Source organism: Cetorhinus maximus, chromosome 26, assembly GCF_964194155.1.
Source record: "Cetorhinus maximus chromosome 26, sCetMax3.hap1.1, whole genome shotgun sequence".
Classification (NCBI taxonomy): Eukaryota; Metazoa; Chordata; class Chondrichthyes; order Lamniformes; family Cetorhinidae; genus Cetorhinus; species Cetorhinus maximus.
In genome coordinates this window covers 38,958,987-38,973,690 of record NC_135904.1, presented here as the reverse complement: position 1 = coordinate 38,973,690, position 14,704 = coordinate 38,958,987, and the positions used below count along the sequence as shown (strand labels likewise).

Sequence of the window (14,704 nt, the reverse complement as noted above, 5' to 3'; positions counted from 1 at the left end):
GAGGACACTACCCTGAGGAACTCCTGCAGTGATGTCCTGGAGCTGAGATGACTGACCTCCTACAACCACAACCATCTTCCTTTGTGCTGGGTATGACTCCAACCAGCGGAGAGTTTTCCCTCAGACCCCAATTGACTCCAGTTTTGCTAGGGTTCCTTGATGCCACACTCGGTCAAATGCTGCCTTGATGTCAAGGGCAGTCACTCTCACTTCACCTCGGGAGTTCAGCTCTTTTGTCCATGTTTGAACCAAGGCTGTAGTGAGGTCAGGAGCTGAGTGGCCCTGGCGGAACCCAAACTGGGCATCAGTGAACAGGTTATTGCTAAGCAATAAGCAAGTGCCGCTTGATAGCACTGTTGATGACCCCTTCCATTACCTTACTGATGATGGAGAGTAGGCTGATGGGACGGTAATTGACTGGGTTGGATTTGTCCTGCTTTTTGTGTACAGGACATTCCTGGGCAATTCTACATATAGCAAGGTAGATGCCAGTGTTGTAGCTGTACTGGAACAGCTTGGTTATGGATGCGGCAAGTTCTGGAGCACAAGTCTTCAGTAGTATTGCCGGAATATTGTCAGGGCCCATAGCCTTTGCCTTCAGCAGTACCTTGATATCACGTGGAGTGAATCAAATTGGCAGAAGACTGGCATCTGTGATGCTGGTGACCTCCGGAGGAGGCCGAGATGGATCATCCACTCAGCACTTCTAGCTGAAGATTGTAGCAAATGTTTCATTAGCACTGACGTGCTGGACTCCCCCATCATTGAGGATGTAGATATTTGTAGAGCCTCCTCCTCAAGTGAGTTGTTTAATCCACCACCATTCACAACTGGATGTGGCAGGACTGCAGAGTTTAGATCTGATCCGTTGGTTGAGGGATCACCTAGCTATGTCAATCACTTGCTGCTTGGCACACAAGTAGTCCTGTGTTGTAACTTCACCAGGTTGACACCTCATTTTTCGGTATGCCTGTTGCTGCTCCTGACATACCCTCCTGCACTCTTCATTGAACCAGGGCTGATCCCCGGGCTTGATGGTAATGGTAGAGTGGGGGATTTGCTGGGCTATGAGTTTACAGATTGTGTTCGAGTACAATTCTGCTTCTGCTGATGGCCCACAGCGCCTCATGGATGCCCAGTCTTGAGTTACTAGATCTGTTTGAAATCTATCCCATTTAGCACTGTGGTTGTGCCACACAACATGATGGAGGATATCCTCAATGTGAAGGCAGGACTTCGTCTCTATAATGACTGTGCGGTGGTCACTCCTACCGATACTCTCATGGACAGATGCATCTGCAGCAAGCAGGTTGGTGAGGATGAGGTCAAGTATGTTTTTCCCTCTTGTTGGTTCCCTCACCACCTGCTGCAGACCCAGTCTAGCAGCTATGACATTTAGGACTCAGCCAGTAGTGGTGTTACCAAGCCACTCATGATGATGTACATTGAAGTCCTCCACCCAGAGTACATTCTGCATCCTTGCCACCCTCAGTGCTTCCTCTAAGTGGTGTTAAACATAGGGGAGCATTGATTCATCAGCTGAGGGAGGGCAGTACGTGGTAATCAGCAGGTGGTTCCCTTGCCCATGTTTGACCTGATGCCATGAGATTTCCTGGGATCAGGAGTTGCTGCTGAGGACTCCCAGGGCAACTCCCTCCCGACTGTATACCACTGTGCCACCACCTCTGCTTGTCTGTCCTGCCAGGGATGGTGGTGTCTGAGACATTATCTGTAAGGTATGATTCCACAAGAATGACTATGTCAGGCTGTTGCTTGACTAGTCTGTGAGACCGCTCTACCAGATGTTAGTAAGGAGGACTTTGGAGGGTTGACAGTGCTGTGATTACTGTTGTCGTTTCCTGTGCCGAGGTTGATACCAGGTTTCATTCCTTTTTTGTGACTGCGTAACAACTGAGTGGCTTGCTGGGCCATTTCAGAGCCAAGCCAACCCACATTGGAGTCTGGAGTCACATGTAGGCCAGCAGATTTCCTTCTCTAAAGGACATTAGTGAACCAGATGGGTTTTTACACAATCAACAATGGTTTCAAGGTCATCATTAGACTTTTAATTCCTGATTTCTTACTGTATTCAAATTGCACTATCTGCCATAGCAGGATTCGAACCCGGGTCCCCAGAGCATTCTTCTCTGGATTGGAATACCATTACACCATCACCTCAGTGCTTCCTCCCGGTGGTTTGTTTGTCCTACCTTTCCCTCTGATGCAAATGCACCTTGACAGTACCCAAACTATCTCCTTTTTAAAGATACCCCCATTTGTTTCATTACAATTTCGCTTGCCAACCTTTAATTCAAACTCATTTGGGATGGATCTGTTCTTGCCCCACTGAGGTTGGCCCGCCTTCAATTTTTTTTTACTCTAAATGTTTCTTTATCCTGTGAAATAGCTAACCTAAACTAATATGATACTGTGATCATTGTTACCTAAAATTTCCCCGACTGACAAGTGATCTCTCTGACCTGCCTCATTCCCAGAACCAGATCCAGCAATGCCTCCTGTGGACATGAAATATTCTGACTAAGAAAATTCTCCTGAACACACTCTTCCCCCTCTGCCTTTTGCACTATTACATTAATTGTCTATATTAGGATATTTGAAGTCCCCCATTTTAACCACTCTATAGTTTTTGCACCTCTCTGTAACTTCCTCTTTTCCCACTAGTTGGTGGCCTACAGAATACAACCAGTCATGTACCTCTACTGTTTCTTATCACTAGCTGAACAGATTCAGTCCTTGAATCCAAGACATCCTCCCTCTTTTTCATTTATTCATTCATGGGATGTGGGCTTCGCTGGCTGGGCCAGCATTTATTGCCCATCCCTAATTGCGCTTGAGAAGGTGGTGGTGAGTTGTCTTTTTGAGCCGCTGCAGTCCATGTGGTGTAGGTACACCCACAGTGCTGTTGGGGAGGGAGTTCAAGGATTTTGACCTAGTGACAGTGAAGGAACGGTGATATATTTCCAAGTCAGGATGGTGACTGACTTGGAGAGGAACTTCCAGGCGGTGGTGTTCCCATCTATCTGCTGCCCTTGTCCTTCTAGATGATAGTGGTCGTGGGTTTGGAAGGTGCTGTCTAAGGAGTCTTGGTGAGTTCCTGCAGTGCATCTTGTCGATGGTACACACTGCTGCTACTCTCCAGCACTTAATGTTCTCCTTAACGCCCACTGCCACCTCTCCTCCTTTCGTTCTCAACATCTTTTATCCAGGAATATTTAGTAGTCAGTCCGGCAGTTTTTCAGCCAGTCTCCCATGATCACCAGAACATCATTTTCCCATTTGACTATTTGTGCCTGCATTACTTACCATATTATGTGTATTTTACATACATATACTGTAACCTAATTTAGACTTTATTGCATTCCCTCTTTCTCTGACCCCAGATAATACTCTTACTATTTCTTATTCCAGTGCTAGTTGCTTCTCCCAATCTGTTGCTCACCTTGTTTCTCCTTTCTAATGCTGCATCCTGCTTCCCATCCCCCTACCAAGTTAGTTTAAACCCTCCCTACAACACTGGTAAACCATCCCAGTAGGTCATTGGTCCCAGCTCCATTGAGGTGCGACTCACCTCAACCTGTACAGGTCCCACATCCTTGAGCACTGGCTCCAATATTCCAGTAATATAAAGCCCTCCCTCCTGCAAAATAATTCATGAGCGATACCAGTGACCTCAACCTAACTTGCAACTCACCAACAGTCCCGAGCTTCTTACCTTTCCTCTATCACTGAACATCACATTGTCCCCTTTCCAACAACACCAAAATAAAAACCAGTTGAAAATACACAATCGAATCCAATTTTATAAATTCAATAATTGCATACTGCATCCAAAAATAAACTAATCACCCTTCTGTATTCCTTGAGTGTCTGTATTCCGTGTGTCTTTCCCTGTCCTATTGCTCCTACTCAGTGCTTCTCCAGTCACTGCAGAGTGGCTGGTGGAAGGCTCTGACTTTCACTGGGGGAGACTGCAGATGGTCTTGGGGGACACCCTCCAGCAGCTCCGGGTCTAAAAGGCCTGGGTTCAGACTGCAGCATCTCGGCCTGGGCTGGAGCAGTCTGGGCTGACAGGTAACAGCAAGGTCACTGGTGGAGTGGAGCATGGATGCTGTCATCCTGAGAGAGGTCGGCAGATTCGTACTCCATGGAGCCGCTGTCTCTCCCGGACTGTACCTCAGCAATCCTCCTGATCTGTTGGCACCATCCTCTAATTGAGGGACATCTGATGATGATGACAAATAGACAATGGACTGGATTGCTGTGGTACCCTGCCCTTTCTCTCTCTCTACATCTCTCTCTATCGCTCTCTCCACCTTTTCTTCTCCATCTCTTCCTTTGAACAGAGGCATCCACAGCCATGACAGCAACTGTCTGAGCTTCCACTACAACACTAAGACCTAGGATAGAAGCTGTTTGTGCTGCAATGGGAGCTGTGATATTGGCCATCAGACACTGCATGGTGCATCCCACAGGTGTGATGATTGAGATAGCCCACAAAATGGAACATTTTGGAAAGGATGAAAACTCCCTGTACCAAATCAATGCTGGCTTCCTCCATGCTTCTCGACATTGAACCCAAGCTTTCTGGCAGGATTTCCAGTGATGAAGTATTTGGTTATGTACTCCCATCAGCCTTCACCTGTAACCTGGTCCATCAAAGTCCTCATGTGACTGCAGCAGAACTATTGTGTGACCTCGCTCTCCGAGGTACTGGCTCCTATATTACCCTATGGTGTTTAGTGAGTAGGAACTGGAAGTTGTGGGTGTGAAGCTTGTAACTGTGCTGAGTGTAGGAGTGTGAGATAAAGCATACAAATTGTAGGATTGTGTATTGATAGAGATTGTTGGGAAATGAATGATTGGATGTGGTGAATTGAGCAGTAGATGAGGCTAATGGTGTAGTTGGTACGATGTGGTATTTGAAGATGAACTCACTAACCTCAACAACTCACGTTATATCAATAAACTTCTTCCTGTGCTGTGTCCTGAAGTAACATCAGAAATGGCCCCAGCGTGTTTGGCAGAGACAACTTGAAACAAGGCATCCAGGAACTTCCAAATATTTATTAACTATTTACAACTATGCTCAGGGATAGATAGGCATGAGACTCCTTCCAGAAGCATCTCTCTCTGAGTTCCAGTGATCTGACATCACTGATGATGTATATTCGCTATTACCTTTTATACTACATCTGTCCCAAGTCTTTCATTCTGCTCATTACCTATTTACACACCCTACTCCACTTCCGCCCACCCCCTCCCCTACCACCACAGTCTCTGGCAGTATCAATCTCCAACTGCGTTCTCAGCTCCCTTGAATGGTGTGTAGGATGTATATTCTCCGTATTCTTCCTGGAACAGACTTTAATCAGTCGACAGAGACTCCTGTTTCTGGTGTACATCATAAAGATGATGAACAGATGTTTTCGTCAGTGGGGTAGACCATTTAGGACTGAGATGAGGAGAAAATTCTTCTCTCAGAGGCTGGTGAACCTCAGAATTCTCTACCACAGAAGCCTGCGGAAGTCATCACTGAATATATTTAAGGAGGAAATAGATAGAATTCTAGACTCTAAAGGTGTCAAGGAGCATGGGGAGAGCGCGGGAGTGTGGCAATGAGATAGAAGATCAGCCACGATCATATTGAATGGCGGAGCAGGCTCGAAGGGCCGAATGGCCTACTCCTGCTCCTATGTTTCTGTGTTTCTTCTCTTGCTTTGTATCCCAATTAGAGGTCCTGCTGCTGACAGCTCTTTCTTGAAGGAATGAGACTTGGTCAGCTTCTGGGAGGGTTTGTACAGCTGTAGTGGGTTTACAAGCTTCTGATCCAGCAATTTCATCGCCTGGCAAAAGTGTCCATTGCTTCAGTACATCTAATGGTTCCTGTACCCAGAATGAAGTGCTATGCACTCCCAATGTTTCATTTAAGAATTAAGAATAGTTAATAAAGATTAAGAAAGATTATTCTGAAGTGATAGTTAATGCTACTTCTGTTAATACTGTGGGGTTTTGTGTTTTTGCTTATAGTTGTTCGACTTGTGTACACACTGCTTTCACCTCAGTGTGAGCTTACTAAGGATTAGCATTGAGAGCTTCCACACTCAAGGCAACATCTGGAATAGAGCTGAGTGTCACCTCAGCCTCTGTTATCATATCATGTTTTACTCAGTCAGGTTGTTGTTCTGCTGTTTCGGCTAGATTCCGAAAAGTTACATTTCCTTGGACATGTGAAGTGTGTATGAGACCAGTCTCTAGTGTATCAGCAGTTTCAGTTACTTCATCTTCAGCCTTGACTTCAGAGTTTGGGGAATCAGCTTTGTGTTCTGCCGTTGTCTCGTTGGCCATTATTGGAGCTTCTATTCCTGGTTGCTCTTTATGAAAGTCAGCGCCTATACCAGGATGTTTGAGGTCATCGGTGTCCTTACCAGAATAATCAGGTAGATTGGCATCCCTGGTCACATCCATCAGTAATGTCCTGGTCACACTCATTAGTGATATCCTGGGTATCATCCTCATCCACTCCCTCTTCAAAAAATAGTGCAAGGCCCAGAATTTCTTCCTCTGATCAGTCACTGTGGTCAGTAATAGTCTGCTCTCTGTCCTCATCCACCTTCTTGTCAGAATAATGCAAGGTCCAGAATGTCCTCCTGTGGCTCCAGGTGTGGAGCTTTGTCTGTGGATACTAGTTTCTGTTCTGCTTTGACTTGGGTTTCCACTGCTACTGGTGAATAAAGGGACTGCAAAGCTAAACAAGGCTCTCTGCTTATTAAAGAGCAATCGAGATTGTGAATAACGGAAAGAGTGCTGGTAAGTTGTCTTCCATTATAACAAAGTGTGGCAGTGATCTGCCCTTGCATCTTGAGTGGAGTGGAGTGGAGTGGAGTGGAGTGCCCCCGGGCCACGGAGTCAAGTGGTAGATGGTTGGAGAAACTCAGGCTTCAGCCACTCTGCCATATCAGACAGAATGGACACATCTACCCCCATGTCCAACTTAAAATTGGTTTTATGGCCATTGAGTATGATCTCTACTCTCCAAAAGTTCTGCTTGGATTTTTCCCAAGAAAGGTACTTCATGTTCCTTTGTATCTTCTATTTCCTGGACACTGCCTGAACAGGAAGCTTGTGGATATGGCATACAGCTTTAAAATCACCCTGCCTCCAGCAGCCATGACACTCTGCATTTACAGTGGGCCTGTCTTCACACCAATAGGGTTTTCTCATGCCACAACTGAAGAACTGGATAATGGCAATGACTGCCTGCTCTTTTTTCTGGGTCTGCTTTTTAGTGGGTACCCTGGTGCCTCTATTGCTCACAAACTGGACTGAGTCAGTGGTCTGACTCCACAAATGTTCTCTATCAGCCCAGATTAAAACTCAATTCTGCTTCTGAAGGTCAGCCTGTCTCACTTGTTGAACAGCCTTGGATAATGTTAGCTCTTCTTTGGACTGCAGAAAGTCAGATAAGCCTTCATCAAGGATGCCCACTACAATACAGTCTCAGATGAGTTCCTCTTTTACAGCCACATACTCACAACTATCAGCTGAACAAGACAGGTCATTGATGAAAAAAATCAATACTTTCTCTGGCTTCCTGACAGCGCCTGTTAAACCTCACCCAGTCTATAATAACATATCTCTGATGACTGAAATATGAATCAAAGACCTTAATAACCTCTTCATAGATTGCTGTGTCCTCATTAATACCCTGTCTTACTAAAATGTCATCTGCGGTGCTGCCAATGGAATAGAGAAGTGTTCTGATCAACTCTTCATCAGGTTTCTATCTCAAACCTGAAACAATCCTATGCCTGTTGAATCTGCAACGCCAGTTTTGCCATTTTGTTGCATGGTTGGGGCCTTCCACATGGTCAAAGAAATCAGGTAACAGTTGAGCTTTTTCCATGGTTGTCCGTTGTATTTAATGACTGTCTTGGGGCTCTGTTGGTACTTTTCTTTCTGATTGCTCCAGTCATTCCCTCGCTAATTTAGTCTCAATGGCTTTGTCTTTCCCGCCACTGGCAGTTATGTCAGGGATCTTTATGATTTGATTAGTTAGTGCCATCACCATGAAATAATATCAGAAATGGACCCAGGATGTGTTTTATAGAAACTACTGTAAACAAGGCATTGAGGGACTTCCAAACATATTTACAACTGTGTACAGGGACAGAGAAGCACAAGGCTGCTTCCATAGGCATCTCTCTCTCTGAGTTCTAGAGTCTTGTGACCTGACATCACTGATGATGTATATTAGCTGTCAGCATAATAGCTATTAACCCTTTATATTACACATCCATGTTCTGGGAGCATCAATCTTGGCATTGATCTCCACCACTACTTCTTCCCATTGCCTCTTGAGTTTTTGACTGAAAGGTCTTCTGTTCTCCTATGGATAAAGGACACCTCTACTTCTTTCCGCTCTTCTACCAAGACCTCCAGTGCCATGTCTGAAAACCTTGGTCCCTAGTCCCTCACATGTTCAACATTGTTCAAAATATCATATCCCACATTCACTTTTCAAAAAACGCCCACCACTTCTCGCAGCCACTATGTACCTTCCCTTTTAAAAGGTTCAGGTTCCTTATCAGGAACACGAGACATGCACGCATCAGATCCCCTGGTGCTTGGTGCAGCCAATGAAGAGCAGGTTAATCATGTAATGCCATCCCCAAAAAAGGACTAAAGTAAGTTGTTCATCATGGTCACTAACACACAGACAACCTCACACAGCAAATAATTCAGAATAAAAGTTCATACTATTACCTCATCATCGTTGTCAAACAGCACTGACCGAGAATTTAAATAAAAGAAAATAGAATTGATTGGAAAGGAACATTTAACTGGTTGGTTGATTTTCTGAGGTTTGGGGCTAAAACATTTGCAGAAGCCGTCAAAAACATTTCTGAAAATCATTGTCCTTGTTATGTTCTTAAAGGTTCGTACTATAACTGCTTAAGAGCATCGGATAATGAAAGAGTGGGTGTGTTGGGAGGGAAACAAACTGACCTCATAATCCACATCCCCAGGGTCATAGAGCAGCTTAGTGACATCACCATCACATTGACCAGCTGAGTACATCATAGCTCAGCCAATCAGGGGAGCGGAAAGGAGGGCTGGTTGTGGGGGGGGGGGGGGGGGGGGGGGGTGGGATGGGGGAGCGGGGTGGGGGAGGAAGGATAAGGAGCAGGGGGGATGGGTGAGGGAAGGGGAGAGATTAGGAGAGTGGGAGGAGAGGGGTAGGAGATCCCCTCCTCCTCCGCATCCCCCTCCTCTTTCTCCTACTCCTCTTCCTCTTTCTGCTCCCCTTCCTCCTCATCCTACTCTTCCTCCTCCTTATTCTCGACCCTTCCATCTCCTTCTCCTTCTGGAGTCATAGCCCGTATTTTCGCTACCGAGGCCAGTGCACAGAGTCAGGAGATTTTCCAGCTTGTCATCTGCCTCGGGATAAAATTCCTCAGGATCTTCATTCTGGGGGAGGTTGTGTGGTTAAGTATCAGGCTCTCTAGTCCTCACTCTTCACACTCCCCGACCTACTCCCCACGCCTCATCCATGTCAACACATGTCAACCCATGCACCCAGCCACCTCGATTACCCCTCATACCATCCATTCCAACCCATGCCCCCCACTCATCCCTATGGCCCCATGCCATCTTAGTGCCAACCTATGTCAACCCATTCCCCCACACCCATACCCTTTGCCCTTACACCCTCCAACCCTCCATGTCAACTCACCCTATATCCACCATAGGACACATTTGATACAAAATAAAGTTCTAAGTATCTATTCTCATTGATAAAAGCCCATTCAATACATTTAAATCCTCTCAAGTACTTAATACCATATAAAAACAAACATTTATATTCGTAGCCCCACATCAAAGACAGCTATAACCCTTAATGAACTCTTGGAGCTGTCGATCAAACTGTGAATCTACAGGCCTCCCATTATGATATTGACAGGTTATGGAAGTATTCAAGCAGTAATAATACTATAAATAATACTATAAAGCAGCTGAAAGCCCCAAAGTTTTCAACTCAGAGACACAGCAGGCTGGTTTTTTTTTCAAAATTTAAATGGAAGGGGATTTAAATAACTTCACAGCTTGACAGTTCCACAGGCATTGGCAGGATTTTCCAGCCCCACCACCCCCCTTCCAGGATAGTCCCGTCCTGCCGAAAGTCAATGGGCTTTTGGCTGGGCCGCCCCATCCCCTGTGGTGGTTCCAACCATGACGGGGCCGGAAGATTCCGGTCATTACTTGCCTTTTATGAGCGTTCATGTCTACTTTTAAAAATTATAAGTCACACACTATGGGATAAGGCCCTCACTCCAATGAAAATGGGGTCACTGAGTTCAAAGGCCCTGCTGGGTTCAGGTTCCCCCATGTGTGAATCACATCTCAGCCCCTTTCCCCCACCAGCGAAAATTGGACCTGGAGGAAATGGGGTCAAGTCTTCCAGATCCAGGGTCCCAACACCATTTTGAACAAAGCACAGAGCCTCCTTGACTCCATGAAAATCCAGGCCATGGAGTTATTTACAGCACAGAAGGAGGCGATTCAGCCCATCGAGTCCATTCTGGCCCCCCACAGAGCAATGCAGTCAGTCCCACTCCCCACTCAGTCCCGGTAACTATGCAGATTTACTTCTTTCAAGTGCCCATCCAATTTCCTTTTGGAATTATTGATTGTTTCCATATTGTGGGCAGCAAGTTCCAGCTCATTACCACTCACTGTGTCAAAAAGCCCTTCCTCACATCACCCTGCATCTCCTGCCCAAAAGCTTATATCTGTGCCCCTAGACTTTGTACAATCAGCCAATGGGGGCAGTTTTTCTTTCTCTACCTTATCTGAACCTGTCATCGTCTTGTACACCTCCACCAAATCTCCCCTCAACCTCCTCTCCACCAAGGAGAACAACCCCAGCTTCTCCAACCTAACCTGGAAACTAAAATCTCCCATCCCTGGAAGCATTCCAGTAAATCTCCTCTGCACCCTCTCAGGATCTTCACACGTTTCCTAGTGTAATGATCAGAATTGGATGCAACACTATAGTTGGGGCCAAACCAGAGCTTTATAAAGGTTCAGTATAACTCTCCTGCTTATATACTCAATACCTCTATTTCTGAAGCCCAAGATCCCATATACTTTTCTAACCACTGTCTCCCTATGTCCTGCCACCTTCAAAGATCTATGAACATGAACCCCCTGGTCCCTCTGTTCCTCCACACTTTTTAGATTGCGCCACTGAATCTATCTTGCCTCTCCCCATCCCTTCTGCCAAAATATATCACCTCACACTTCTCTGTATTATATTCCATCAGCCACTTGTTTGCCCATTCTGCCAGCCTATCTATGTCCTGTTGGAGTCGATTGGTATAATCCTCATTGTTTACGACATTTTCAAGTCTGGTACATAGGCAAATTTTAAAATTTTACTCTGTGTTCCAATGTCTAGGTCACTTGCATATATCAAAAACAGAATGAGTGGTCCTAGCACTGACCTTCGGGGAATGCCACTATCCACCATCCTTCAGTCTGAAGAACAAACATTTATCACAACTCAATATTTTCTGCCCTTAAGCCATTTTTTTTTTCAATTGGACACTGGCTCTCCTATTACATGAGCCTCAATTTTGTTAACCAGCCTTTAATGTGCTATTTTCTTAAAATACATCCACCGCATTCCCTTCATTAACCTTCTCTGTTACTTCATCAAAACATTGAGTTAGTCAGGCACGATCTGCCTTTTATAATCCATGCTGGCTCTCCTCAATCTGGTCAAACCTCTGGAAGACCCTGACTTTTTCCCTGATTATTGTTTCTAAAACTTCACCCACTGCTCATGTTAAACTGACCAGGCTGCAGTTACTAGGACCATCCTTACACTCTTTCTTGAACAAGGGCTGTCACATTTTCCACTTTCCAATCCTCTGGCACCTCCACTCTGTATAGGAAAGATTGAAAGATTATAAAAGATAGATAGTTAGAAGATAATCTCTCCACTCCACTTCCCCTAGCAACCTGTGATGCAAGCTATCTGGACCATGTGATGTATCCACTCAGCAGAGCCAGGCTTTCAAGCAGATCCTGCCAATCACTCTTTATCCCACCCATTGGGTGGAAATTTCCGATCCTGCTGGGGGTGGGGGTGACAGGCGGCGTGTGTGTAAAATATGGCAGGACCCACTTCACGACGGTGTGAAGGCAGGTCGCAATCTTCCACTCAGCCCGCCGATGGAGGGCCGCATTTCCCACCATCGGTCGGCAGGGAGCTAATTGTAATAATTAGTATATAATTAAAAGGCCATCCTGCCAGGCTCTTGGAACCCGTCATATCGTCCGTCCACACCAGCGGGAAAGCACAGCGACGTGTTTCACAACAGCACACGGGTGACAGGCACTTTGAGGCCTCCACTTTGGGGGAACTGAGGTGAGTGAAGAACAGAGTTCACCACAGCTTGCCTGATGTTTACAGGCCTCAGGGGCACCAGGGCCAGGGTGGGGGAAACTGAACCTTGGCCGCGCAGGCGACTGCTGAGGGGTGGGGGTGGGGGGGTGTCTGGGGGTAAGTGCTGGCCAGTCTCGGAGGCGACTGCTGAGGGGTGGGGGTGGGGGGGTGTCTGGGGGTAAGTGCTGGCCAGCCTCGGAGGCGACTGCTGAGGGGTGGGGGTGGGGGGGTGTCTGGGGGTAAGTGCTGGCCAGTCTCGGAGGCGACTGCTGAGGGGTGGGGGTGGGGGGGTGTCTGGGGGTAAGTGCTGGCCAGTCTCGGAGGCGATTGCTGAGGGGGAGGGGAGGTCCAGAGCTGCCCTGGGGCTGTGTCCCGCGCATAGGCGATCGAGGTGGGGGGCAGGGTAAGTGAGGGGAGTGGCCACGCGTTAGGGACACCCCCTGTATAAACTGACCCATCCTCTCCAGCTGAGACAGATCAGGCACAGCCACGGTGATATGATTGGGGTCAGGTTCCTAGCCTGCCCGTCCATGTAAGCATCGCGGAGGCACCAAAGGGCCACCAAGCGCTCCAGACCCTACCCCGCCCCCCACCCCCAGCCCCTCCCAACACCCCCGGCACAGACTTAAAGTCCCCACCAGTTTATTGGACTGCGGAGCAGTTGGACTGCACACGTTGTACAATCTCCTCGCCCACACTGGCCATGGAGCAGTCACTGCTGGAGGTGCTCACAGCCCCATTGCAATCTCAGCATCCCGGCTTGGACCAGTGTCCCCCATGTCGCAGGTTGACAGGGCAGCCATGCAGCGCCCTCATCTCTGGCCATCTGAGGAATGACCAGCACTCTCTGGGAAGCATTAAGGGTGGTCACACAGGGCCAGGAAAGGTGCTAAGTACAGCCATGATAACCACGTCTCTCTCTCTCTCTCTCTCTCTTCCATGCTGCAGGAGGACCACGTCAGGAGCATGGAGCCTGGTGACCTAGCTGTGTGCCTGATGGCCTACAGAGACCATAGATAAAGGAGGAGAGAGTGACTGAGACACCTGGCCGTGCAAAGGCAGGAGCAGCAACCTCATGAAGAAGGGGCAGCAGGGGCTCCCACACACACAGCCCAGGAGTGACAGTGAGCCATGGATGGTCAGCACCTAGCGACACCCAGGGTCTATAGATACCGCCTGCCATGCCTGCAGGTGACTAACAACCACTGTCACCGACGACTGCGCATGTCTAGGGACCTGGTGGCTCACATCTGCCACTTACTGCAGGACTTGGCACCAAGGGGACAAGGAGGGAATCCACTACCAGTAGCTGTGAAAGTGACTGCGGTGCTCACTTTCTATGCCAGTGGCTCCTTTCAGGGCTCCACAGGTGACCCCTGTGGGATTTCACACTTCGCCACCCACAAATGCACCCATGAGCTCACGGATGCCATCTTCTCCATGGCAACACATCTTTGTGCAATTTGCCCAGGACTGGGACAGCCAGGATGCCAGGGCCATTGGATTCACCCTGATCTCGGGATTCCCACAGGTGCAGGGTGTGATTGACTGCACTCATGTGGTGCTCAGGTCCCTGTTGCTACACTCGGTGACTTCATCAACCGCAAGGGCTTCCACTCACTGAATGTGCAGCTGGTGTGCGACCACCAGAAATGCATCCTGTGCACAGTTTCCAGGGAGTGTGCATGATGCCTACATCCTGAGTCGCTTGCAGATCCCTGCAGTCCACCAGGGTCCACAGAGGCTGCAGGTTTGTCTCCTCGGGGACAAGCAGAGGCCGTGGCTGATGACACCCGTGCAGTGGCCTCAGACTGCAGCAGAGCAACGCTATAATGAGGCTCATGCAGTAGCTCACACCTTGGTGGAGCAGACCATCGGGATGCTGAAGATGAGGTTCTGGTGCCTGGACCGGTCTGGTGGAGCCCTGCAATACAGTCCGCAGAGGGTGTCACGCATCATCGTCACCATCTGCTGCGCCCTTTACAACCTGGCGCTGCAACGGGGTGAGGAGCTGTCTGAGGAGGAGATAGAGGAGCTGGAGGTCTCCTCCAATGAGGAGGACGCTGATGGGTATGAGGGTGAGGGGGTCCTCGGTGGTAATAAGGACGAGGATGAGGCCCTCACACTGGCTAGACAAGACTGACGCACTTGGGAGGCCCTCATAGCTGCCAGATTTGTGGAGGATGATGACGACATGCAATGAGGTGTCCCTGTAAATCCTCACATCACAGT

The 14,704-nt window shown here is 47.9% G+C and overlaps 1 protein-coding gene across 1 annotated transcript in view; it reads right to left on the bottom strand.

Moving 5' to 3' along the window:
- LOC144668165 (mitochondrial adenyl nucleotide antiporter SLC25A24-like) overlaps window positions 1-6,486 on the bottom strand; it is a 75,255-nt gene extending 68,769 nt beyond the window's left edge. The window contains exon 1 of the mRNA XM_078529917.1: window positions 6,298-6,486. Within this exon, the coding sequence (XP_078386043.1) occupies window positions 6,298-6,486 (189 nt within the window). The remainder of the gene's footprint in view (window positions 1-6,297) is intronic.
- Window positions 6,487-14,704: the final 8,218 nt, after the last annotated feature.